At 36.6% G+C, this 25,005-nt stretch overlaps 1 protein-coding gene across 5 annotated transcripts in view; it reads right to left on the bottom strand.

Moving 5' to 3' along the window:
• Positions 1-24,218, bottom strand: part of Orai (calcium release-activated calcium channel protein orai) — a 51,728-nt gene extending 27,510 nt beyond the window's left edge. The window contains exons 1-4 of one of the 5 annotated variants that reach the window (XM_073992660.1): positions 20,323-24,218; positions 12,119-12,244; positions 5,129-6,983; positions 4,868-5,014 (exon numbers count right to left, since the gene is read on the bottom strand). In XM_073992660.1, the coding sequence (XP_073848761.1) occupies positions 4,868-5,014; positions 5,129-6,301 (1,320 nt within the window). In that variant the 5' untranslated portion in view covers positions 6,302-6,983; positions 12,119-12,244; positions 20,323-24,218. Of the gene's footprint in view, positions 1-4,867; positions 5,015-5,128; positions 7,166-12,118; positions 12,245-20,322 lie in introns of all 5 variants that reach the window. The other 4 variants (XM_073992661.1, XM_073992659.1, XM_073992658.1 and 1 more) reach the window with 4 other exon arrangements.
• Between the last annotated feature and the right edge of the window lie 787 nt (positions 24,219-25,005).

A 25,005-nucleotide genomic window follows, 5' to 3' on the forward strand; every position in this document is an offset into this window, starting at 1 on the left:
ACACTACAAATCCAAGAAACTCTACCTCTTCTTTAAAGAAATCGCATTTATCCAGTTGAACCTTCATATTTGCGTCTTCCAAGGTGGAAAATATTTCCTCAAGATGTTTAAGATGACTTTCTATATCTTTACTAAAGATTATTATATCATCAATATAAACATAGCATGTCTTGCCTATGAACTCTCTAAGGATGTCGTCCAAAGTCCTTTGGAATATAGAAGGACCATTTTTTAACCCAAAAGGAAGTCTAGTAAATTCAAATTTACCATTACTTATGGAAAAGGCTGTTTTTTGCATATCTTCCTCTCTAAGGGGTATTTGGTGGAAACCACTTTTTAGATCTACAACAGAGAATATGTTATTTCCTCCCAAATTTGCTAATACCTCACTTATCTCTGGTATGGGGTATCTATCAGGGACGGTAACAGTATTTAATTTCCTGAAATCTACTACTACCCTATATTTTTTCTGTCCTGAGGCGTCCTCTTTTTTGGGTACTACCCAAATTGGTGAGTTATAGGGTGAGCGGGATGGTCTTATTATTCCGTCATTCAAAAGCTTTTTTATTTCATTATCTACCACTTCTCGTAAGGCCAAAGGATATGGATAATTTCTTGTGTACGTAGGAGATTCGTTTGAAGTTATTATTTCGGCCACCACCTTCGTTGTATAGGTTAGGCGTTCGTCTGGCTCTGAAAATAACTTCTTATGCTTTTTTACGATATCTGCTATTCTAGATGTTATATTTTCTGACAAATGAGATAAGCGAAGTTCTATATTTTTTACATCCTGAAAGAAATGCTGGCTTGTAGGTATTTTTCCAACACCGTCTAATGTGAAATAGTTTTCTTTAGTATGAATAACTGCCGAGAGTTCCCTCATTGTGTCGTTTCCTAATATTCCATCGAATGTCTGTAATCCAGGCAAAAGGAAAAACTGTAACGGCTGTGTTTTTCCTTCAAAAATATCTAAATATACGTGGTGGGATACATTAATTTCTTCTTTTACAGCTTTGGCAGCAAATGAATCTTTATTAGGTTGGGGATTACTAACTAAACTAGGTTTTATATAGTTTTTGTTGCTTCCAGTATCAACTAACATCCGTAATGAATGTCCGTTCCTCGTTCTTACGGTAAAGAATGGCAACGAGGAACTTTTTATGCAAAAAAATTCAAGTCAGCGTTGGTATCTTCGTCAGGAATGATATTATCAGAAGCGTAAATTTCACTGCCTCCTTGATCCAACAGATCATTTACATTTTCCTCTGTCATAATATCAGAGTAGCTGGCCAAGTCAGTATTATTATATCCGGCCTCTACCTGTTGTCCGTAGTCGGGTAAATTTATGCTTTCCCCGGCTTCAACCATTTGATCATTTTGACTTCCTGTATTTAAATGGAAGTTCCGTTGCACCTTTGGGGACGGCCCTTGGTACGATCCAGCTGCTCTCTTGACTGTAGGGTTAAACTGTTGCCTGTTTGCGTAATTGACCTGCCTCGTCTGAATAGACCTATCAATATCCATTGGTTCAGGTCTGGGTGAACTTGATTGGCCTGGAAATACCTGTGTGCTCCATGTAGGATTGGGTCGATGATACATCTGTTGTTGTGGGAAATTATTCACATAAGGATTCACAAATGTTCTATGCAGTTGTGGTTGCACCATACCATTACCATAATTTGGTCTAGATGGATATCTTGGTGGTAATGGTGGTTTTGCTGTTCCACCAATATGTGCTAGCTGTGGATAGAAATTTCCCGCAGAATTTTTTCGTAAATAATCTGGTTTTTGCGTATGCCCATATGCCTGACTCATACGATAATTCATATTGTCTAATTTAAGGCATATATGTAATGCTTGCGGCAATGATGAGGGTTCCCTAACGCTTAAGAGTCTCGGAAGATCCCCTCTTAGACCTCTAATAAAGGTATCAAGAGCTTTATCCCGATAAGCGTTAGTCATGGCCATTAGACTATTTTCGTCCAATTCTAAGCAGGCAATTTTATCAAGAATTAGTGATAAATGTTGGTACACTGCTTGATAATAGTCAGTTATTGATTTTTGTCCCTGTATCATCGTGGAGAGTTGATACTCCAAAGTCCCTATGTCTCTCTTATCTGAGTAATGCATCATGAGGCATTTTTTAATTTTAGGCCAATCTAAAGGTGTTCTATATGAATCTAAGGCTGTATCCGCTTCCCCTACTATTTTAGTTCTAATAGTGTGTAATATGGCATAATATTTACTTGTGCCTTTGAGTTCCTTAAAAAGGTCTAATACTCTTTCTACAGATTTTCGCCAGGATCCAAATTCTCCAGGCTTTCCTGAAAAATCCCTTATTGTTTTTACAATGTCTGGAATTTTTTCTAATTCCTCAACTTTTACGGTTCCTATGGGTTGATCGGAATCTTCATCTAAACAGTCACTGTTTGAATCTATTTTCAATATTTCAGATATTATCGTTCTAATTTCGTCCCTTTGCGCCGACGAAAATCTTGAAGTTTCACTGTTATTATTCATGTTGGCAATATTTAAGGTTGAACTAAGTCTATTTGACAATTCATCTATGGGATTTCCAGGCATTTTTTATGAATCAGGGAATTAGTTTGGTACTTAGAAAAATTAATTCTTGCAGTCAGGAAAAAATCATGTATTTGAAGGATTTTATTTTATGATCAAACCAAATGTACGGAACAATTTTTTCTTAATTATTTATTTAATTGAGTGCCAAGTTGAATTAACTAACTTACCAAAAGTAAAGCAGCATATTTCGGAATTTTAATCTCACTTCCTTTTTGCCTTTTTTTAAAATTAATATTTAGTTTTTCAATTTAAATTTCCTTTAATTCAATTATATTCTTAAAATTTTAATTTTTCAATTTAAATTTTCCTTAATTCAATTGTATTCTCTTATGAAATAATTCTTTTTCCTTATTTTTTTCAACAATTTAAAATTCTTTGTATTTTTTAAAGGTTAACTTCTTTTTTTCTTTTTTAATATTATTTTCTCATTTTTCAATACAATATTTCTTTATTTTAAATAATTTCTTTAATTTTCACAACTTATTTTTCTTATTTTAAAGTCACTTATTTATTTTTTATAATTTCTTTAATTTATTTTCACAAATTCTTTCTTATTTTAGAGTCACAATATTTATTTCTTTTTCTATTTTTCTCATATTTCAATGCAATATTTCTTAATTTTAAATAATTTCTTTCAATTTTCACAACTTATTTTTCTTATTTTAAAGTCACTTATTTATTTTTTATAATTTCTTTAATTTACTTTCACAAATTCCTTCTTATTTTAGAGTCACAATATTTATTTTTTTCTATTTCTTAGAGTCACTTATTTTTCATAAACTCCTTCTTTAGGATCATACAACATTTATTTTTTATAATTTCTTTTAATTAATTTTCACAAATTCTTGCTTATTTTAGAGTCAATATTTTTTCTTATGTTTCTTTATTTATTTAATATTTTTTCTTTGTTTAGTTCACTTTTATGTAGATAATTTTACTTATTTTCCTAAAGTCACTTATAATACAATGCGGCCGCTGTCCTTTTGAGGACTCCTTTTTGAATTGAATCTACTCGGGGGCATCATTTCCGCACTCTCTTGTTGTTTTCTTTCTTAATTTTTTCACGGTTTTTATTTTAATTTTTTTACTATCGACGTGGACCCGTCCTGGGAAAATGCTAACTCCGCGGTTTAGACTTATTTTTCCTCAGGATAACACCGTTCGGGTCCCTGCTCGGGCGCCAGTTAATTAAAAACAGGATATTTTATTTTTTTAAAAAAGACTTAGTGTTGACGGAGCAACACGTCTTCACTTTATTAATAAAATATTGGCACTGAAATTTACAATTGTGATTTAAAGCTACTTAACTAATTTATTCTGCTGCAACGACAACACGTGCGCTGAGTAGACATTATTTCATTCCCACATTTTGGTGCAACCTGATATTGCATACAATAATTATGAGAATGAATTTCGTTGATTGTTCCCATGGCTGGATGGTTGGTTATGTGATACGTTCAACATTTTGTCTCTTAACTTGCACAAACCGCTCTGGTAACGCTTTTTTAACAGCGCCTTAGCAGAGCACTGTTAAACTTAACACAGGCGTTGAAAAATCATTTTACGTTCTTTCAGAAAAATTCTGCCAGGACAACATGGGTAATGGAAAGCTTATCGAGATAGCTATATCCAGAGCTAATAAAATCTTCAAAAAATATTGCCCGATGTCGCGAGACTTACCGTTTTTGGGAATGACCCTGCAAATAGGGAAACTTATTTCGACCACAGATTCTTTATGAAACTTCATGTTGTCGTGGCAGGTTTTCCTTAAAGGATCTGTGGTCCAAATAAGTATCCTTATTGCAGGTCATTCCCAATAACGGTAAGTATCGCGACATCGGACAACACTTTCTCGATAAGCTTTCCAAGCTTTACGTCCTTAAAGGACCTAAAAGGAATATTTTTTACAAAGAAAAACATTTTAGAATAGCTGCTAAGTTTAACAATGCTCTGCTAACATGCTGTTAAGAAAAGCGTTAACAGAGCGGACTGAGCCTCCGGTAGAGTGGGTTGTGTCTTCGCTAATTAAATACAAATTTATCTTACTGGATAGAAGGTCTCCTAATGGAGTCTCTCTAGATAAAGGACCTCCTTAAAAGGTCTGTCTTAAAGGGGTGTGCTATACACAGAAGACCTTCTTATATAATTTTTTCTTTAAACCTAAAGTCAAACAGAGATGTGATCTTCGATTTAGTGAAGAAAATTCCTAGGGAACCATTCCCCTCTCCCTCCCTCTTAATTAAAACAAAAAGATAAATATAAAAAGCAAATCATTCCTACTTACCATTGCAAAACCCGACAATAGGGCCGATGTCTTACTGGAAGCCTTCAATTTGGCACGGCTCAGTTGCAGCTTGCGCCACGACAAATAACTGGGCGAGTGCAAATCTTCACCGGACTGCGACATACTGCTGCTGGTCTGACGTCTCGGCTGGAAACGAGAAAATGGTGGAAATGAACGTAAAGAATTAAAGGGCTGTGAATTGTTGGCTGATTGGGATTGCGGTTGAAGCGTTGTATTTAGCAGTGAAGCAGGAAAGCCTACCGATGTTAATGCAACAGCGGCGGGGGCGACGGCAGCCAACGCCGATGATGGCGGTGCCGAGAGAAAACGTTTTGCACTTAGATAACGCGAGCTATCACTACCGAAATTCGATTTGGGTGTTAGAAGGCCCGAACTTGAGGCAACCGAACGCGTTTGAAAGCGTAACGGACGACACGAATCACAAAGTTTATAATCGTGCGGCAGATGTGACGAAGTCGATGCGGAGGATCCACCACCGGGTGGACCGGTTGAACGTTCTGTTAGAAAATGATGATGATGATTTTCAACAAATGCTGTTGTTGCCAAAGCCTGTGTGGGAGGTGTTGAGATTGATCGATTGTAGTGCTGCTGCTGATGGTGGTGGTGGGGTTGTAGTTGTGGTTGTATTGACCCAGCCGCCGTTGATAAAGATGATGTGTCAATACCGTTTGTGGTCCGTGTGGATCCTGTTATCCGAGCAGATGTTGTTGACGACTGGCGATTTGATGAGCTGTTGGCTGTAGATGCGGCGGCAACAATCGATGCTGGTATTATGGTGGCGGTGAGTGTGGTTGTTGAAGAGCCTGCCGTTAGTGGTACAGTGGCATCGTCACTGAACATTGTTTCACCATCATCATCATCTTCCTCCTCACCTTCGTCTTCGATATCTGTATCATCGCTTTCACTGTGACTTTTCATGAGGCGATGAGCGGCGGCATGTTTCTGCGGTGATTTCCGTCTTTGTTGGTGATTGCTATCGTGTGAGGGACTACGCCGACCCAAAAGCTGAATATCGCTGAGGACACTTTGGTTTAGCAAAAGACTATTTTGGCTGAGATTTAGGTGTTGGGAATATCTTAAATTCGAATGCATTTGGTTGTTTCGTCCACTATCAGAGGGAAAGTTTGCAGCACTGCCAGCAGTTGTGGCTGCATCTAGGCCATTACCCGTGGCCACTGCACTGGGGTAAGTTGCCTCGACAACGTTAGACGTTGTGGTTGTTGCTGGCGATATTAGCGATATGGTGGATGTTTTTAATAAGTCATTTTCTGGCGTTGGCTGGCGGTTGGTTGAACGCTGATGAGTCTTCTCTCTGCGTGGTCTTCGATGATCTCTGGGTGGCGGTGCCAAAGGCTGAGGTGTGGTTTGTGGTTTCTGTAAATGTTGCTGTTGCTGCAAATGCACGGGCAACATGATGGTGTTTGTTGTCTTGAAGGGTGATCCTCCCACCACCCTTTCGTTGATTAAATTCCGAACGTTTATTCGCAAATTCTAGGTGAGACTATAACAATCTGTGGCCAAATGTTTGTGGCACAAATTTATTTTGCAAAAATATTTCGAAATTGTGGTGTCGCCAATAAAAGTAGAATACAGACCGCAGCACAGACACGCTAAGACGACGACGCAACACACACCCCGATGCACACTGAACTGAATTATTAAATTAATTTAGCAAATGGCAAATGAATTTGTTGTTGTTTCTTTGGTTTGTTTTGGTTTTTATGCGGTATTTCTTTTGAAATATTAGGAATTATTCTTCTTCTTATTTTTCTTGTTGTTTAGATTGTTTTCTCGCACTTCACCTCCTCCTTTAAAGAATCTCTTTTTCTATGCTGCCTTTTTTCTATGAGTCAATGGGACACTTGGCCTGGTTGCCCGCAACTTTTTGCTTTGGTAAGATTACACGACGAAGACACAACGATCTTGGTCTAATTGTTGTTGTATTTGTTGTTGATGATGTTCAAAATTATGTTATGTTAATAATTGCAAAACTATTTGTTCGGTTCTTTATCACATTTAAGTGTTTCTTTTGTTAATCATTTGTACGGGAATAGCAGTGCGGCAGATACACATCTTTGGCGTTTTTTTATATTTTCTTTTTAGGAGAAAACAGTTTTTATTTATTTTGTTCATATATGTTTGTTAACAATTTATAATTAATTTTTATGTCGATTCTTTTTATTCGGGCTGATTCAATTTTGTTTGGATTAAAGTCCACTTTTGGGAGGAATGTTTTAATTTCGCTTTTTACTATACATTTTGTAAACTGAAATGATGCTAAAGCGGTTCTTATATTTTATTGGTTACGACTTTTGGCGTTTATGGTGACGATATGTACAATAGGGTTATGACTTTTTGACATTTTTTCTCAAAAATAAATTCCTGTAGTGAGAATGAATGAACTTTTGCTATTAATGCCGGCGTTAAAATCGGCAGCGCCGAACTTGATATACGCTCAACCATGAGTTATATTGAAGTAAAATGGAACAAATAGTTTGTTTTCGTTTATGAAGAAGACTAAATACCAAATTTCAGCAAATTTCGTCGATCTATACCGACAAAATTTCGGTGGAAAGTTTTATACCCCCAGCAAAGACTAAATACCAAAGGAGGAATATTGAGGCCACAACCTTCAAAATACCGAAAATCGAGAGGTACCGTTCTATGAGGGTTATATGAAAGCGTGGACCTATACCGAAAAAATTCCGTGGGAAAGTTTTATACCCCCAGCAAAGACTAAATACCAAACTTTAGCCAGTTCGGAGGAATATTGAGGCCACAACCTTCAAAATACCGAAAATCGGGAGGTACCGTTCTATGGGAGCTATATGAAGGCATGGACCTATACCGAAAAAATTCCGTGGGAAAGTTTTGTACCCTCAGCGAAGACTAAATACCAAATTTTAGCCATTCCGGAGGAATATTGAGGCCACAACCTTCAAAATACCGAAAATCGGGAGGTATTGTTCTATGGGGGCTATATGAAGGCGTGGACCTAAACCGACAAAACTCTAGAGAAAATGTTATACCCACAACGAAGACTAAATACCAAATTTCAGCCATTTCGGTGTGATAATGAAGCTAAAACCTTTAAAATACCGAAAATCGGGAGGTACCGTTCTATGGGGGCTATATGAAGGTGTGGACCTATACCGAAAAAATTCCGGGGGAAAGTTGTATACCCCCGCAAAGACTAAATACCAAACTTTAGCCATTTCGGAGGAATTATGAGGCCACAACCTTCAAAATACCGAAAATCGGGTGGTACCGTTCTACGGGGGCTATATAAAGGCGTGGACCTATACCGACAAAATTCTGGGGGAAAGTTGTATACCCCCAACGAAGACTAAGTATCAAATTTCATTCATGTCGGTGTGATAATGAAGCTAAAACCTTCAAAATAGCAAAAATCGGGTGGTCCCGTTCTATGGGAGCTATATCAAAACGTGGACCGATATAGCCCATTTGCAATACCAAATATCCCAGGAGTAATAGAAACTTTTATACCAAATTACAAAGCTCTATCTTAAAAATTTCGAGTTGTATCTTGATTTCAACAAACGTAGGGATGGACAGACCGACAGACGGACATGGTTATATCGACTTAGAATTTTACCCCGATCAAGAATATATATACGTTATAGGGACTCCTATGAATATTTCAATGTGTTACAAACGGAATGGAAAATATAATTATACCCTCCATATTATGGTGGAGGGTATAAAGAATCAAAACGATGCGAGATTAGGATGACTGGATGAAATAATACGATGCGCAAAGCCTGCATCAATCAAAAACTCCCTGCGAGGATTATCTTGCGGATTTGCCATTTTGGTTGGTGCCGTCAGGGTTTCTTGGAGCATTTAGGCCAATATCCCAGGAAGTATGGACTTCCGCAAGAAAAAAATTGTACCGTCATAAAGGGAGCCGCAAGGAAAACTTACTGAAAAAAATTGCAAAACCATCCGAGAGGAGCCCTTAAACTTCACTTTATCTGAATTTTGTGTGGAAGGTACCCAAAGGAGTGGGCCGATATAGTCCATATTCGAACATGATCTACATCTGGAAGGAATAATACGGTGTGCAAAGTCTGGACCAAATCGATTGCTCCCTTCGAGAGTTATCATTCAGATCATTTTACAGAAAAATTTTGAACTTTTGTGGGGGAGGTAGCAGAAGGAGTGGACCAATATGGCCCATCTTCGAACTTAAACTAAGTTTTGACAAAATATTACGATACCCAAAATTTGGTTCGAATCGGTTAAACTGTTTGAGAGTTATCGTGCGCACAAGCCAGACAGACAGACATTTTTCGTATCAGAGTTTATATACCCTTCTAGCCTAAAGGCTGAGGGTATAATAAAAGCGATTCGAGAGCAGGTCATAAACTGAACTTTTCCGAACTTTTGTGTGGGAGGTACCCGAAGAAGGGAACCGATTGAGTCTATATTGGAATCTCATCTAAATTTAACGATGTGCAAGTATGGACCAAATCGGTTACTCCCTTCAAGAGTTATAATGCACACAAATTTTCCGAGCATTTTCGAACTTTTGTGGGGGAGGTACGGGTGTCATACATCTTGTCATAATGTAAATCAATTTAAAGAAGGTTAATTTGGGATACGTCTTTCGGGTAACTATCTGGCTGGTGGACACGATAACTATAGAAAAGAAATGTATCAAGTTCCGCTGTGGACTACTACAGGAAGTCTTTATGATCTCTATTACAACATTAAAGCTTTATTATCCATATTTTCCTCGATAATGAAACGAAAATTTCAAAAAAAAAAAAAATATGGATTTTATTTGCGTGGACTGTAGTTGATTGGATCTGCCAGTGGAATAAATAAGTCCATCTTAAATTCCATGAGTAATGACGTGTTTTGTTCCAGCTTACACAGATACATAAATTGTATGAACCAATTGGATAACAACATTGTTTTGTTGAATAAAAATTCATGACATATTAAATTCTTCATACCAAATTACGTCACTGAAACGTGACTAATTAAAGTTTTATTTTCTATAAAAAATACAAATAATATAAATAAGAATGCCTATGAAACATGTATCCAATTAATTTCCAAAGATGACGTCCAGTGTTGTAATTTATAGTAAGCTACAAATAAATTACTATTGCAATTTTCCAATAAATCATTAAAATCTTAGATAATTTTTCCTACTTTGCAAAGTGGGGCAAATTGTTTTTTGCGATAATAATCGATTTTTTTCTAAATGGGTTGAAGTAGGGCTACCACATCTTCACTATTTTTTCTTGAAAAATAAAAAAAAACAACATTTAAACTTATGTTAAAAATACCTCATTGACAAAAATATTAATTATGGCACAATAAATCGTTCTACCTTAAGGGGTTATCCCTATTTGTCAATTTCAAAAAATCGAAAAAAAAATTTATTGGGTTATTTTGAAGTACAGGATGTGCCGCAAAAAATTTCAAATCGATCGGCTGAGATATGACCTTTTAAAGTGGAGAACCCGTAGTGGTTTGTGTGTTTAGGCGTACTTTATTGATTTTAATGGTTTATTATACCACTTCCATTTGCATAATTTTAATGTACATCACAATTGCTACCTATTGGGAATTCCCTGAAATGAATTCACTTGAAACCTATGAATGAGACTCGAAGACGTACACTGCCTTCGAAGTTTAGTAAAAAGTAACAAAAAGCTTGGAAGGCAAAGGAATGTTGACATGAAAATTGATTGACAAGCTCACTGTCTACTATGGACTAGCAATTCGACGCCATTCGAATTCAATTCACGATATGCATGAGGCAATATGGGCGACATTTGATCATTACAGTTCAAGCGAGATGTCCAACCGGTGAAGACTCGTAGTGTTCATATCAACGGAAAAAAAACTTAAAACGCGTTTTTCTCGAAATGCCATTTTTGAAGTCGGTGCCAACGATAGGTCGAAAACGGATTGACCGATCTTCGTATATTTTGGTGAGCTTATTAAATACATAAAAGCCTTGTCTTTAAGCGAGACAGATTTTTTTTAAATTTTTTTTGGCCGATTTTTGGGAAAAAATCTGTCCATTTTTTTTTGTTAAAATCGAAATTGTGAGTTTTACAGGTCACTATTTTTGTTAAAATATATTTTTAAAAATTCTTTCTCTCTTAAAGACAAGATTATTAGGTTCTTAAAATGCACACCAAAAAGCGTTGGCACCGCAACATGCTTTCACAAAAAATGGGTTTCGCAGGCAGCCGTTTACCACAAAACTGTGCTATATTTTTCTACAACAAAAATTCCAAAGGTAGTTTAAGATGTGCTATTTCATAGGAATAAAAGATTTAAATACAAATATTGGTAGTTTTCTCAGAAAAAAATTATGAAAATTGAGTTTTTTTGGCCAGCCAGCTATCATTAATATATTGTCAGATTTTAGTGCAGTTTTCTTTAAATTTTATACATAAGAAGAGAAAAACTTGTGATCAATACCTAATTCTTGAATGTGTATATGTTCATATGTATGTATATTTAGTTTCCTTAAAAAAGCATTGCCAATGCTAATCCAACCATAAAAAATATCATCTTTCAAATGTCCTTGAAGTATATGGCCGTGGTCACGGTTAGCATAGATAAAGTGGATTTAAAACAGATTGGATTATTGTATTAAATAACACATTTGCAATGTGCACACGTTAGCTGTTTATATCAAAGCAATGGTGAGCGAAATCGCGAAAGAGGGAAATCTAATATTGATTTTTTTTGGTGTTCCTTTACATATTTTAAGCATAAATGTCGTCTAAAAACAGTAATAATTCAAATTAATAAATTAAATTAATAAAAAATGTTCATAAAAGTTGATTTGTTGATGTTTCAAAAAAAAAAACAAAGAGAAATTGACACCAACTTTAAAGCAGACGTGACCAACAAGAGAACAGCCCAAAATGTGAATGTATTCAAACTATTGGCAACTTATGACTGTGTGTTAGTGTGTTTTTATGCACGCACGCTACAAAACAAAAACAAATCAAAACATTATCTCTTTTTCGTACGATCTTTCTATGCATTCGGGTCGTATGTGTGTAAATTGCCGAAAAACTTCGGCACCGCTGTGTCAAAGAAGAACACATTTGCTTTAAAGACGCCTAATGCTCATGACTGTATTAAAGCTCTCACCGAAAATCAAAAAATATGAAACAAGTAACAACTACTTGTGAAAATCGTTGCTCATTTACTCAAAGAGTGACTTACCTGAAAATGTGGTATTAGAAGAGCTGAAAATGTAGATACACTGCGGCTCACATTTTTCGATGAAATTTTCAAAACTATTTTCAAGGTGACCTTATCAGAATCACAAGGAATTTCTTTGTGCAACTGCTATTGAACGAAAATGTTTTACTTTTGAGTCATAGCAACGCGAAGGTGTTATCCGATATAGTCAACACGGTGCTTTTGAAGCAACTTTAAATGGAAGAAGCTTACACCTTCAAGTCGGCATTTTTAAGGGTTTCTAGGTTTTCACGATTTTGCTTGGAAACCGCAAGTCCTATCGAAATGCGACAAAAAAAAATGTTGTAGCTATGAAAATTCTCTACAAGATTGGCCTTTATGATATTTTCGTAGGTTTTACCGTTTTTGAGATATAAAAATTCAAATTGGGACAATGTCCTGACTGTATTGTTTCCTTATAAAACAGTGTCATGACTGCAAATTTCCAACTTAAACTTATATATCTCAAAAATAGTACAACCTAGACAAAAGATACGAAAGGCAATCTTGAAGAGAATTTTAACAGCTATAACATTTTTAGTCCCATTCCGATAGGACTTGCGGTTTTCAAGCAAAATCCTGAAGACCTGAGAAAAAATCTGAATGATTGATCTGAACTTCTATATCTCAAAAACAGTAAACCTACGAAAATATTATGCAGGTCAATCTTGTACAGACTTTTCACTGCTACAATATTTTCTTTAGTCCCATGTCGATAGGACTTGCGGTTTCCAAGTAAAATCGTGAAAACCTAAAAATGTGAACTTTGACCGCGATTTATTTAAAAATCCCTCCAGCGATTTTTTCTTGTTTTTGGATTTTTTCTCACCTGTGAACAGTGCTGTATCAAAATCCGCAAAAAATTCCAAGATGTAAGCGGTTTTCACTTAAAGTTAGTTAAGGCGCACCATGTATAACATTGTTTTATAAGTTAGCGATACAGTCAATGTGTTGTCCCAGTTTGAAATTTTATATCTCAATAACGGTAAAACGTACAAAATTATCATAGAGATCAATCTGGTAGAGAATTTTCATAGCTACAACATTTTCTTTAGTCCCAATTCAAGCAAAATCGTGAAAATATAAAGAAACCCTAAAAATATCAACTTTAATCGCGATTTACTTAAAAAGTGCTCCGGCGATTTTTTTGTTTTTTGATTTTTCTCATCTATGAACATTGTAGTTTCAGAATCCGCAAAAACTTCCCAGGTGTAAGCACCTTCCATTTCAAGTTGCTTCAAGAGCACGGTGTCAATCCTGGAACATGATTTAAGTTTGTCAATGTCAGTAACTCCTTTCGATTAGTTGGTCGCCGTAGGATTATGTACAGCTTTTGGACCATTACGTCAGGAAGCACGGATTTACCCATAAAAACATTTTATCGGTGTAAAATGGACCGCAAGGAGTACCTTCATAGAAAATTTCAAAACAATCCTTCTTAAACTGCACTTAAGCGAACATTTTTAACTTTTGTGACTGAGTTAGCAGAAGGTGTTATCCGATATAGACCCTATTGGACATAAATATACTTCTGGAAGAAATTTTACAATTTGCGAAGCTTTTACCGATACTCAATTCGTTATTGTGCTCATTAATTATTTTATTTGTCATCGTCAAATTTGTAGAGCTTTCGGACCATTATGCCAAGCGTCTAGGACTTGCTCAGGAAAAACTTATATAAATCACTTAATTGTTGAAGTTTTGTGTGGAGATAATCGGAAGACTGATCGACGTGTATATTCTAGAAAATATAGGCAATTCAAACAACATATCCTCCAGTCAACACGCTTACCTTAAAGGGCTCTCGACAGACACCAGCCTACACGAAGTCGTTAGGACTATTGAGAAGTCCTTAGATCATAAACAATATACATTAGCCGCAGTTATGACTGCATGGGGATTGAGGTGGTTTCTGATGCGTCCGTGCTGAGTGACATCAGGGACAGAGCTCTGAAAACAGTGTATACTTGGATAACAATTTTATATAAGATAATATTCACTTTGTTATTAATTTTGCTAAATAAATTCAGACGTTAGGTATTCGATAACACTGTCCGACAGCCAAAATTACACTTGAACCGGACTATATAAGTTTGAAAATAGAGGAAAAAATGGAGTAAAATGTAATTTTTAATTTTTCGTTTTCTCATCGCTTTGACCTTTAAAAGGTCAAACAAATTTCAAAGGTCTAAATTTTTCAAAAAAATATTTTAAATACTTGTACTTGTCATACGATGCTGGTATTGGTTTCATATTAAAGAGGAGATTTCTGGATTTCATTTGTCCAGAATTGATGTTCTTTATGACAAGAGCTACAACTTTGCCTCCATGAACAAATTAAAATTCTTCGCGGTTTAGGAAATATGCGCCTGCCAAAATGCTCACTTTTGACTTAATTTTCAAGGATATTTTTGATGTCCTTTTTATCCTGGATTGCAATAATTTATAATTATTATATAAAGCCAATACTCTCATCTTTTATATGGCACCAATACCAGCATCGTACGACGATTACAAGTATTTAAAATATTTTTTTTTGAAAAATGTTGACCTTTGAAATTTGTTTGACCTCTAAAAGGTCAAAACGATGAGAAAACGAAAAATTAAAAATACCATTTTGCCTATACTTTCAAAGGTATATAGTCCGGTTCAAGTGTAACAAAATTTTTTGAAAATTGTCGGACGTTGTAATCGCACATTTCCTATACAATTAAATATTTTTATTCCCTCAGCCTTTAGGCTAGAAAGGGAATATACACTTTCATACGGGCAAAATGTGCCTCATCGAAATAATGGCTTTAGAACCCAAGTATGTTTGGACGAAATGTGTTTCAGACAATTTAGAGTTGATTTAGCCATGTCCGTCCGTCCGTCTGGCTGGTGCGCACGACAACTCTCAAACGGATGAGCCGATTTGGTCCAAAATTTGGCTTTCGTAATATTTTGTCCAAACTTAGTTTAAGTTCGAAGATGAGCTATATCGGTCCACTCCTTCCGGTACCTCCCCCACAAAAGTTCGGAAAATTTGTGGGCACGATAACTCTTGAAGGGAGTAACCGATTTGGTCCATACTTTGCCCATCGTGAAATGTGTACCATCGTGAAATGTGTACCAGACTTAGATGAGGTTCCAATATGGACTCAATCGGTCCACTTCTTCGGGTACCACCCACACAAAAAATCGGAAAAGTTCACTTTAGGACCTGTTCACGAATCGCTTTGATTTCTGTTGTAGCAACTTTTATTCACTGCCCCCCATACGACGGTACAAGTTTCATCAGGGGCAAGTCCGTACTTCCTGAGAAAATAGCCTAAAAGGTGCAAAAACCCCTATGACACCGTGTGTAGTGGTTGGAGCGTAAGATAACTCTAGAACGGATCTGCCGTTTCGGTCCAAATGGTGGCCTTCGTAATATTTTGTGCAAACTTAGTTTAAGTTCGAAGATAAGCCATATCGGTTCACTCTTTCAGGTACCTCCCCAAAAAGAGTAAACCGATAAAATGGTACTCTAAATATTGTCGAAATCGATATCCCCGCAAATTTTTGCGCTTTAATCCTATCCATAAATACGTAAGTTTTTGTGAAAAAAAAAGTATTTCAATCCAAACAGGCTGAGGGTATATCTCTGTCGGCAATGTCGATTGATACTTTTTTACTTGTTTTTGTTTCTTTTTATACCCTCCACCATAGTATGGAGGGTATATTAAGTTTGTCATTCCGTTTGTAACACATCGAACTAATCATTTGCGACCCTATAAAGTATATATATTCTTGATCAGGATAAAATTCTAAGACGATCTAGCAATGTCCGTCTGTCCGTCTGTTGTAATCACTCTAGCGTCCGCAATAATTGAGATAGAGTGCTGAAATTTTGCACCCGAGGGTCTTTTTTCCATCAAGTTTGAAGATAGGCTATATCGGTCCACTCTTTGGTATAGCCCCCATATAACGGTACCTCCCGATTTTCGGTATTTTGAGAATTTTAGCCACAATTTTTAACCGAACTATCTGCCATTTGACATTTGAGGTTCTCAGTGGTCACGAAACATCTCCACGAAACATCGTCAACATAGGTCCATGTTTTGGTATAGCCTCCATATATCGGTACCTCCCGATTTTCGGTATATTGAGAATTTTAGCTACAATTTTTAACCGAACTAGCTGTAATTTTCCATTTGAGGTTCCCAGTGTTCATGAAATATCTCCACCAAACATCGTCAACATAGGTCCATGTTTTGGTATAGCCCCCATATAACAGTACCTCCCAATTTTCGGTATTTTGTGAATTTTAGCCACAATTTGTAACAGAACTATCTGCAATTTGACATTTGAGGTTCTCAGTGGTCATAAAACATATCCAGCAAACATCGTCAACATAGGTCCATGTTTTGGTATGGCCCCCTTATAATCGTACCTCCCGATTTTCGGTATTTTGAGCATTTTAGTTACAATTTCTAACCAAACTAGCTGTAATTTGACATTTGAGGTTCTCAGTGGTCATGAAACATCTCCACGAAACATCGTCAACATAGGTCCATGTTTTGGTATAGTCCCCATATAACGGTACCTCCCGATTTTCGGTATTTTGAGAATTTTAGCTACAATTTTTAACCGAACTAGCTGTAATTTGCCATTTGAGGTTCTCAGTGGTCATGAAACATCTCCACCAAACATCGTCTACATAGGTCCATGTTTTGGTATATCCCCCCATATAACTGTACCTCCCGATTTTCGGGAATTTTCAGTGATCACGAAATTTCTTCACTAAAATTCGTCAACAAGGGTCCATTTTTGAGGGTCTTCATTGTTTTGATGAAACTACCCTCAATTTGACTATTAAAGTTCGCTGCAGCTATAAAACTTTTCCGCCAAAAAAATTAAAGATATGTTGACTCTTTGATATAGCCCCGTACGTGGTACCTTTCACCTAGCTGAACACCTTTTTTAGATTAGGTTAGATAACACTGTGCAACAAAATGGATTTGAAAGTCTGGGGCACGGAAAATTCCTCTTGGGAAAGAAAGGCCTTGGTGAGAATATTATGAACCCCGAAGGACAGATCCGCCGTGAGTCGAACTTCCGAGTTATGTCGTGATGAAATTTTTGTTAGAGACCCTGTGGGCCATCAGGAATTAGCGTTATATCTTTGTTCACTGTTGTGCTCTACAAAAATAACAAACAAAGATATAATGCTAATTCATGATGGCTTACAGGGTCTCTTGCAAAAACTTCATCACACCATAACTCGGAAGTTCGACTTACGGCGCATCTGTCCTTCGGGGTTTTTAATATAAACACACCAAGGGCTTTCATCTCCAAAAGGAATTATCTCTGCCCCAACATTTGTGTTCACAGTGTAATTTAAGCAATAGTGGGAGGCAGTAGGAGTCTATCCATTGTCGAAAAGTTGTTGCACCTTAAAATTTTGAAAGGACCCTAATTATTCCATTTTAATTAAGACTATTTTATGGTGGAGGGTATAAAAAGTTCGGCCCGGCCGAACTTAACGACTTTTTACTTGTTTATTTTAATTTAGAGTTAGTTCAGGCGCACCGTGATGACCGGTATGGTCCATCGGTTATTCGTGAGTTATCGTGCAGCTATGAGGCTAAGGGTATACACTAGGGATAGTCGATTAGTCGACTTTTTGCAGTTAAAAGTCTAAAAATCGTGGTCTACTTTTGGCTGGAGGTAAAATCGCATAATAGATTATCTTGTAATCGATTTTCGAGTTTGACCATTGATTGCGGACTTGGCGGTTTTACATTTTTAGAAGAAAACTCGAAAATCGACGAATAATCGATTAAATCGATTTTCTGCGGTTATGAAAAAGTCCAGTTTTATGACAAGTGAAATAATCGCCAGACCGAAAAATCGCATTTTTAGTTTTAGACCAAAATCGAGAAGTCGAAAAATCGATTATTGCTTTCCATTGCCTATCCCTAGTATACACATTTTTCATATCAAAGGACAGATAAAATCTATCGGTCTAAAACTTCATTTAAGTTTGGAAGAACTAAATCGGTATTTGAACAAAATCGGATATTTCTTTCGTCAGTTATTGTGCTTACCAGCAAATGGTCAGGTCGGTCGCACATGGGTAAATATAAACCTTTTTAATACATGAAATACACATTTGATCATGTCCTCTGTTCTTTAACCGTAGGGCTGAGGGTATAAAATATCATCTTTCATTCACTTTACGTATTGAATATTCCAATTTTAATCAATGAAAGCCATGTAAAAAATAACCTTTTCTCATAGACTAATGAATTTATAGTCGAAGGAATGCTCTCACCGAGAGTGATGTGCGTGAAGATAAAATCGATTTTGACTAGCGGAGACAAAAACCACATTGGTGGTGGTATAACAGTATAACAGTTGTATAGCAGATTCGTACGAAGGTAAAAACGATTTTGAAAAACGATTTTCAAGAATATATGTATGTTTTAGAATATTGCTCGGTATATAAAAAAAGATGAATGCATGCATAGCACTAAGTATTTCATTGTGGGAATTTTGAGAAAATCGGAAATTTTTGAAAAAAAAAAATATTATTACACATGAAAGTTAAACAAATCGACCGATGATGAAAAGCCTCCATATATGGGATGGACCTATTGAGGGGCCTCCTAGGCGAAATCTGTGAGGGGTAGAACATTTTGGCGTATGCAGCTAACTAGAGCATTGGCTTGGCTATCAGAATATGCTGATATCCAATGGATTCATTGTAGAAAGTTAAACAAAATCGACCGATTATGAAAGTCCTTCATATATGGGATGGACCCATTGAGGGGTCTCCTAGGCGAAATCTGTGGGGGGTAGGAATATTTGGCGTATGCAGCTATTTAGAGGATTGGGTCGGCTACTAGAAAGTGCTGATAGCTAATCATTTGATTGTAGAAAGTTAAACAAAATCGACCGATTACGAAATGCCTTCATATATGGGATGGACCCATTGAGGGGCCCCCTAGGCGAAATCTGTGGGGGGTAGGAATATTTGGCGTATGCAGCTATTTAGAGGATTGTGTCGGCTACTAGAAAGTGCTGATAGCTAATCATTTGATTGTAGAAAGTTAAACAAAATCGACCGATTATGAAAGTCCTTCATATATGGGATGGACCCATTGAGGGGCCTCCTAGGCGAAATCTGTGGGGGGTAGGAATATTTGGCGTATGCAGCTATTTAGAGGATTGGGTCGGCTACTAGAAAGTGCTGATAGCTAATCATTTGATTGTAGAAAGTTAAACAAAATCGACCGATTATGAAAGTCCTTCATATATGGGATGGACCCATTGAGGGGCCTCCTAGGCGAAATCTGTGGGGGGTAGGAATATTTGGCGTATGCAGCTATTTAGAGGATTGGGTCGGCTACTAGAAAGTGCTGATAGGGTCTTGTAGCCGACCCAATCCTCTAAATAGCTGCATACGCCAAATATTCCTACCCCCCACAGATTTCGCCTAGGAGGCCCCTCAATGGGTCCATCCCATATATGGAGGCTTTTCATCATCGGTCGATTTGTTTAACTTTCTTGTGTAATAATATTTTTTTTTTTCAAAAATTTCCGATTTTCTCAAAATTTCCACAATGAAATACTTAGTGCTATGCAAGCATTCATCTTTTTTTATATACCGAGCAATATTCTAAAACATACATATATTCTTGAAAATCGTTTTTCAAAATCGTTTTTACCTTCGTACGAATCTGCTATACAACTGTTATACTGTTATACCACCACCAATGTGGTTTTTGTCTCTGCTAGTCAAAATCGATTTTATCTTCACGCACATCCGAGAGTGTTCGAATTGAGTGTGGTAACTAAGAAACTCAATATAAAATGCCAAAAAAATACAAGTTAATAAATATTTTGTTCTGGCAAAAGACTACATGAGGTTTGTTTTTGATGGGAACTAGGTATATTCTCAGATAAAAATATCCAAGAAAATATTGTAATTTTCCTCAAAAATCGTCTTTGAACATTTTTGGGTGTTTTCGGGCTTGAGTGACTTGAAATTGAGTAATTCGTCGTCTATAAATTCATTAGTCTATGCTTTTCTCTCATCAATTATAAATTAGGAAGGAAGCCGAGAGGGAGGGAGGAGGTAGGTAGGTAGGAAGGTTTCAGCACATCACTTGTTTTGTTATAAATCACACAATAAACTATTAACCGCACAATTTCCATACAATTAAATATTTTTGTTTTGATTGTGGCGATAAATTTTTGTTGCTATAGAAAATACGATTTTCAAACACCCGTATACACGTTGGCGACTAATGGAATGTTGAGTTTTTTTATAAGGCAAGTTGAACAAACAAATATTCACAGGAGGAGCAAAATTTATTTTATTATTTTTATGCACTTTGTTGTTGGTTCCTCATGATTTATTTTGATTTTGAATATTTTGTGTTAAAATTTGTGTTGGTTTAGAAAAGAATCACTTGTTTGTTGTAGCTGTTTTATTAAACACCTCGTCATATATTTTAGAGGCGTTGACGGAAATATAAAAAAACACTATAAGCGGCGGCGTTGAGGGCGGCGGTTATCCGACAGAAACTATTTACAGGTGCCTTGGTTTCCTGACTTATCGGCAGTAATTGATGAACGAATGATGGCGAGCAGACAAATGGACAGATTAGAGATTGATGAATGATTTTGGGAGAGGATGGATTCGCAACGTTGTTGTTGATCAATTGCATGCGATTGTCTTGGCAAAAGAACCCACCACTTCCGATAAAAACTAAAGAATAAAGATACGTAATAGAGCAGCAGAATATGTTCATCAGCCCACCTGATATCGATAATGTTTCAAAACGAATATATTATGTTTTTTTTTTTTTTGTTTTTTGTAGTAAATCTAACAACGCGATAGCCGAGCCGGGTGCTTCTTAGCAAAGTAAAAACATCTAATTTTTGTACATTCTTTCTTTTTCGTTATTTTCTTCTACTTTTATGTTAATGTTTTTTTTTTTTGTTTTATTCGTTTGTCTTTTGTTTTAATCGCCACAAACGGCGGCCCGATGAACCAGCGACGACCACCAACAAGGGCAGAATTTTTATTTATTTTTTTTTGTTGATATGGCAAAAAAAACAAAACCACTAGAAGCCGCAACACACACTTGTTTTACTATCGATTATTTCTTGAAAATTGTCATGTTTCAAAACTAAAGAAAGCAAGGCACGCGTAAAACATCTCAAATTAACTGCCGCGCTTCGCTATCGGCTCATAATGCGGTACAAAGAAATGATTTTTTTTTGTTTTTGTTTTGAGACGCGCTTTTTCCAACACCGAACTTAACTCGCCTAGAACTCACAAGTCTTTGTCATCATCGATGTTCGCACTCATTTTGACGTTTTGTTTTTCGATACGACATCAGAGTAATTGTGAATGTGTGTGTGCGGGTCCGAATGCTCGCAAAATGCCATTGCTACGCCACACAGGCTACTCGGTATTGTTTTGTGTGTGATATTGAACAACCAACAACGGAGTCGAGTTATTGCCGGTAGTTCTGGGAAAAAAAGATTGCCATTCTTGCGTTTTTACAAGAAAAAAATCTAGGAATGTTGTGTAATAATTCCTAATACTGGCATGGTATCTTCCAAAAGTTTAGACTAAACAAAACGACGCACTATGTCGCGAGTTCATATTAACTGTGGCCAAAAATAGAAGGAGTTATCGTAGGTGCATCAATTTTGGTACACGTACTTATTGTGGACTTACAATCTCGAGGGAAAAAACTGGGATGTTCGGTCATCGTTTTGATATAGCCCCCATAGAACCGTACCTTCCGATTTTCGGTATTTTGAAACCGAAATGCTTGAAATTTGGTCTTCGGCAGAGGTATGAAACATTCCACCCCAGAAAATTGTGGATGTAAGTCCACGTTTCGATATAGCCCCCATATAACGGTACCCGATTTTTGGTATTTTGAAGATTTTAGCGTCATTATCACACCGAAAATGCAGAAATTTGGTATTTAGTCTTCGTTGGGGTTATATAACTCTCCACCTGAAATCTGTCAGTGTAGGTCCTCGCCTTCATATAGCCCCCATGGAACCGTACCTACCGATTTTCGGTATTTTAAAGGTTGTGCCCTCAATATCCACCCGAAATATCTGAAATTTGGCGTTCAGTCTTCATAATTTTTGTGGGCTTGAAAACTTAAACTCGAACTCTTGTCTTCAAAAATGAGAATTTTTGTTTAAAAACGTTTTTGACTGATTAGTGGCCAAAAACGGCAAATTTTTTGTAAAAAATCTAATGTTGAATTTGGCCATTCACCATTTTTTAAAAACATTATATTTTTAAAAGTCTCTCGTCCAAAAGGAGGATAATTAGGTATTTAAAACGCCCACAAAAATATAAGATGATCGGTCCATTCGTTTTCGAGCTTCAGTGGACACCGCAAAACATTTATATAACAAGTAAAAAAGTGTCAGTCGGCTTTGCCGACAGATATATACCCTCAATGTGAAGTGAAACTTTCACCTACGGACAGATCGAATGTATTTAAGGTCTCTTCAGAATTTTGTGGCCCTTTTTGGACATTTGAACTTGCCGACAAAAATGTGTATTAGGAATTAACTGCACTAAGACACAAATGTTGAACCTTTGTGGGGGAGGTAAACTTAGGGAGGACCAAAATGGCCCATTTTAGAAGTTAAACTAAATTTTGACAAAATATTAGGAGATCCAGAGTTTGGACCAAATTGGTTGCCCCATTCATGTGATATCGTTAATATTGGGGAGAAGTGCCGAAAGTTGTGGACCGGTATTGCCTCATGAAACTAAGGATATAATATGACGAAAACCAAATGTTGGACCAAATCGGTTGAACAGTTCGAGAGTTATCGTGCTCTCCGACAGCCAGGATTTTTTACACCTTTCGGGCTGTTTTCCTAAGAAATATGGACTTGCCCCTTAAAAAACTTTTACCATCGTAATGGACACACGCACAATAAAATTGCATATTAAAGGTTTTTAGATCAAATCGAGGAAGGTATGAATTGCAATAAAAATTTCATTTTTTGGACTTCGAAATTTTAAATACGACATGAAACTTTTTAAGAAGAATCGCGAATCTCCACTTCGAACGTACGAACTGATCGCCATATTTTGCTTGAAGTACAATCAAAACATGAATGACACTCAGCTTCGTTCATATGGCCACCTCGGGAACGTTTGTATCTGTCAGTACGTTAGACCCAATTTTCGATGTCTCCTTCACACATGTCTTCTAATGCGATAATGATTCTAATGCAGGCCAAAAATAATCAATTAGCATGGTGCGTAGCGTTGTCCATTCACGGTAACGCGCAGTGGTGGCAATTACATGCAAAGGTGTGACAAAAATACTTCTAGATAATATTTCGAACTGAAATTTTTATTAATCGGTCCTCGTGACCTAAAAACACTCTAAGGCATGAATAATAGTCCCTTGTTTCCCTTGTAATATAGCCATTTTTCTCATTTTAAAATACATAAAATACATTTAAAAATAAGTTGAGTTTCGAAAAATTTGAAATTCAAAGTTGTCAAGTCCCTATTGGAAACGTCGTCACTTTTCGACCGAACCTAGCGAATAAAGTACGAACTGACACAAGGTGGAATCTGGACATTGGAAATCTGTGATTAGAAGAAGCCAGCTACAGGTCAACATACCCAATTATTTCACGAAAGCAGTACTTGATGATATATCAGCGAAATGGCAACTTATTGGACTCTCCAAACAAATAAATCCGTACTTGGTTTCGGAAGCTTCCGCCAATCGTATAAGACTAATTTTAAATCAGTAGCAACATGTAGGAAATTGGTATTGGAGAGGAGGCGTTCCACTGGAAAAACACCAAAATTGAGAAAGTAACAACAGAGATATGTCCCCAGTATGAGATATAAAGAAAAGAAAAACAAGTAAAAAAGTATCAGTCGGCTTTGCCGACAGAGATATACCCTCAGCCTATGTGAATGAAACTTTCATCTATGGACAGGTCGAATGTATTTAGGGTGTTTTCAGAGTTTTGTGGGCCTTTTTGGACATTTGAACTTGCCGACAAAAATATGGATTAGGATTAAAGTTCAACAGTGTTGCGCAGGAGATACTTGAAGCAATGGACTGACAAGTCCATTATGGAAGTTGGTTATCTAGTTCCATTTCCCAAAAGGAACTAGTTCCTTAATATAGTTCCAAATAGTTCCGAGACAGATATAGTTCAACGAATCTTTCTCTTTCATCGTTCCAAATAGTTCCGAAACCGAAATAGTTCAACGAATCTTCCTCTTTCGTCGCTCTTTTTGTTTCCTTTGTTCCAAATAGTTTCGAGACCGAAATGTTTTCATGGTTTGGTGGATGAATGACATAAAAATAAATAAATTGCAGCGAAAAAACAGCAACGACGAAAGATCGACGTATGCTTTAAATTAAAGGAACGAAAAGAACGAAAGGAACTATATGAACTAAAGGAAGTATATAAACGCAAGAACTGGATATAGTTCCTATAGTTCCATGTCCGGAATAGTTCCTTGGAACTAGTTCTTTCCGGAACTACACAACTCTAGTAAACAGGACCACCACGAACAGCATCGGTATACATTTCCAAAGGAACTTCTAACAGACCCTTAACTGCACTTAGACACAAATGTTGAACTTTTGTCTGGGAGGTACTCTAAGGAGATCCAAAGTTTGGACCAAATTGGTTGACCCGTTCAGGAGATATCGTGCATACCATTTTAGTGGCCTTTTTTAAATATTTGGGGAAAGTACTGGAAGTTCTGGACCGGTATTCCATATTCCATTCGAACTGAAACTAAGTTTGGACAAAGTATAACGAAGGCCAAATTTTGGACCAAATAGGTATATCAGAACGAGAGT

The sequence above is a fragment of the Musca autumnalis genome, unplaced genomic scaffold, assembly GCF_047663935.1.
Source record: "Musca autumnalis isolate F117 unplaced genomic scaffold, ASM4766393v1 scaffold_5, whole genome shotgun sequence".
NCBI lineage: Eukaryota > Metazoa > Arthropoda > Insecta > Diptera > Muscidae > Musca > Musca autumnalis.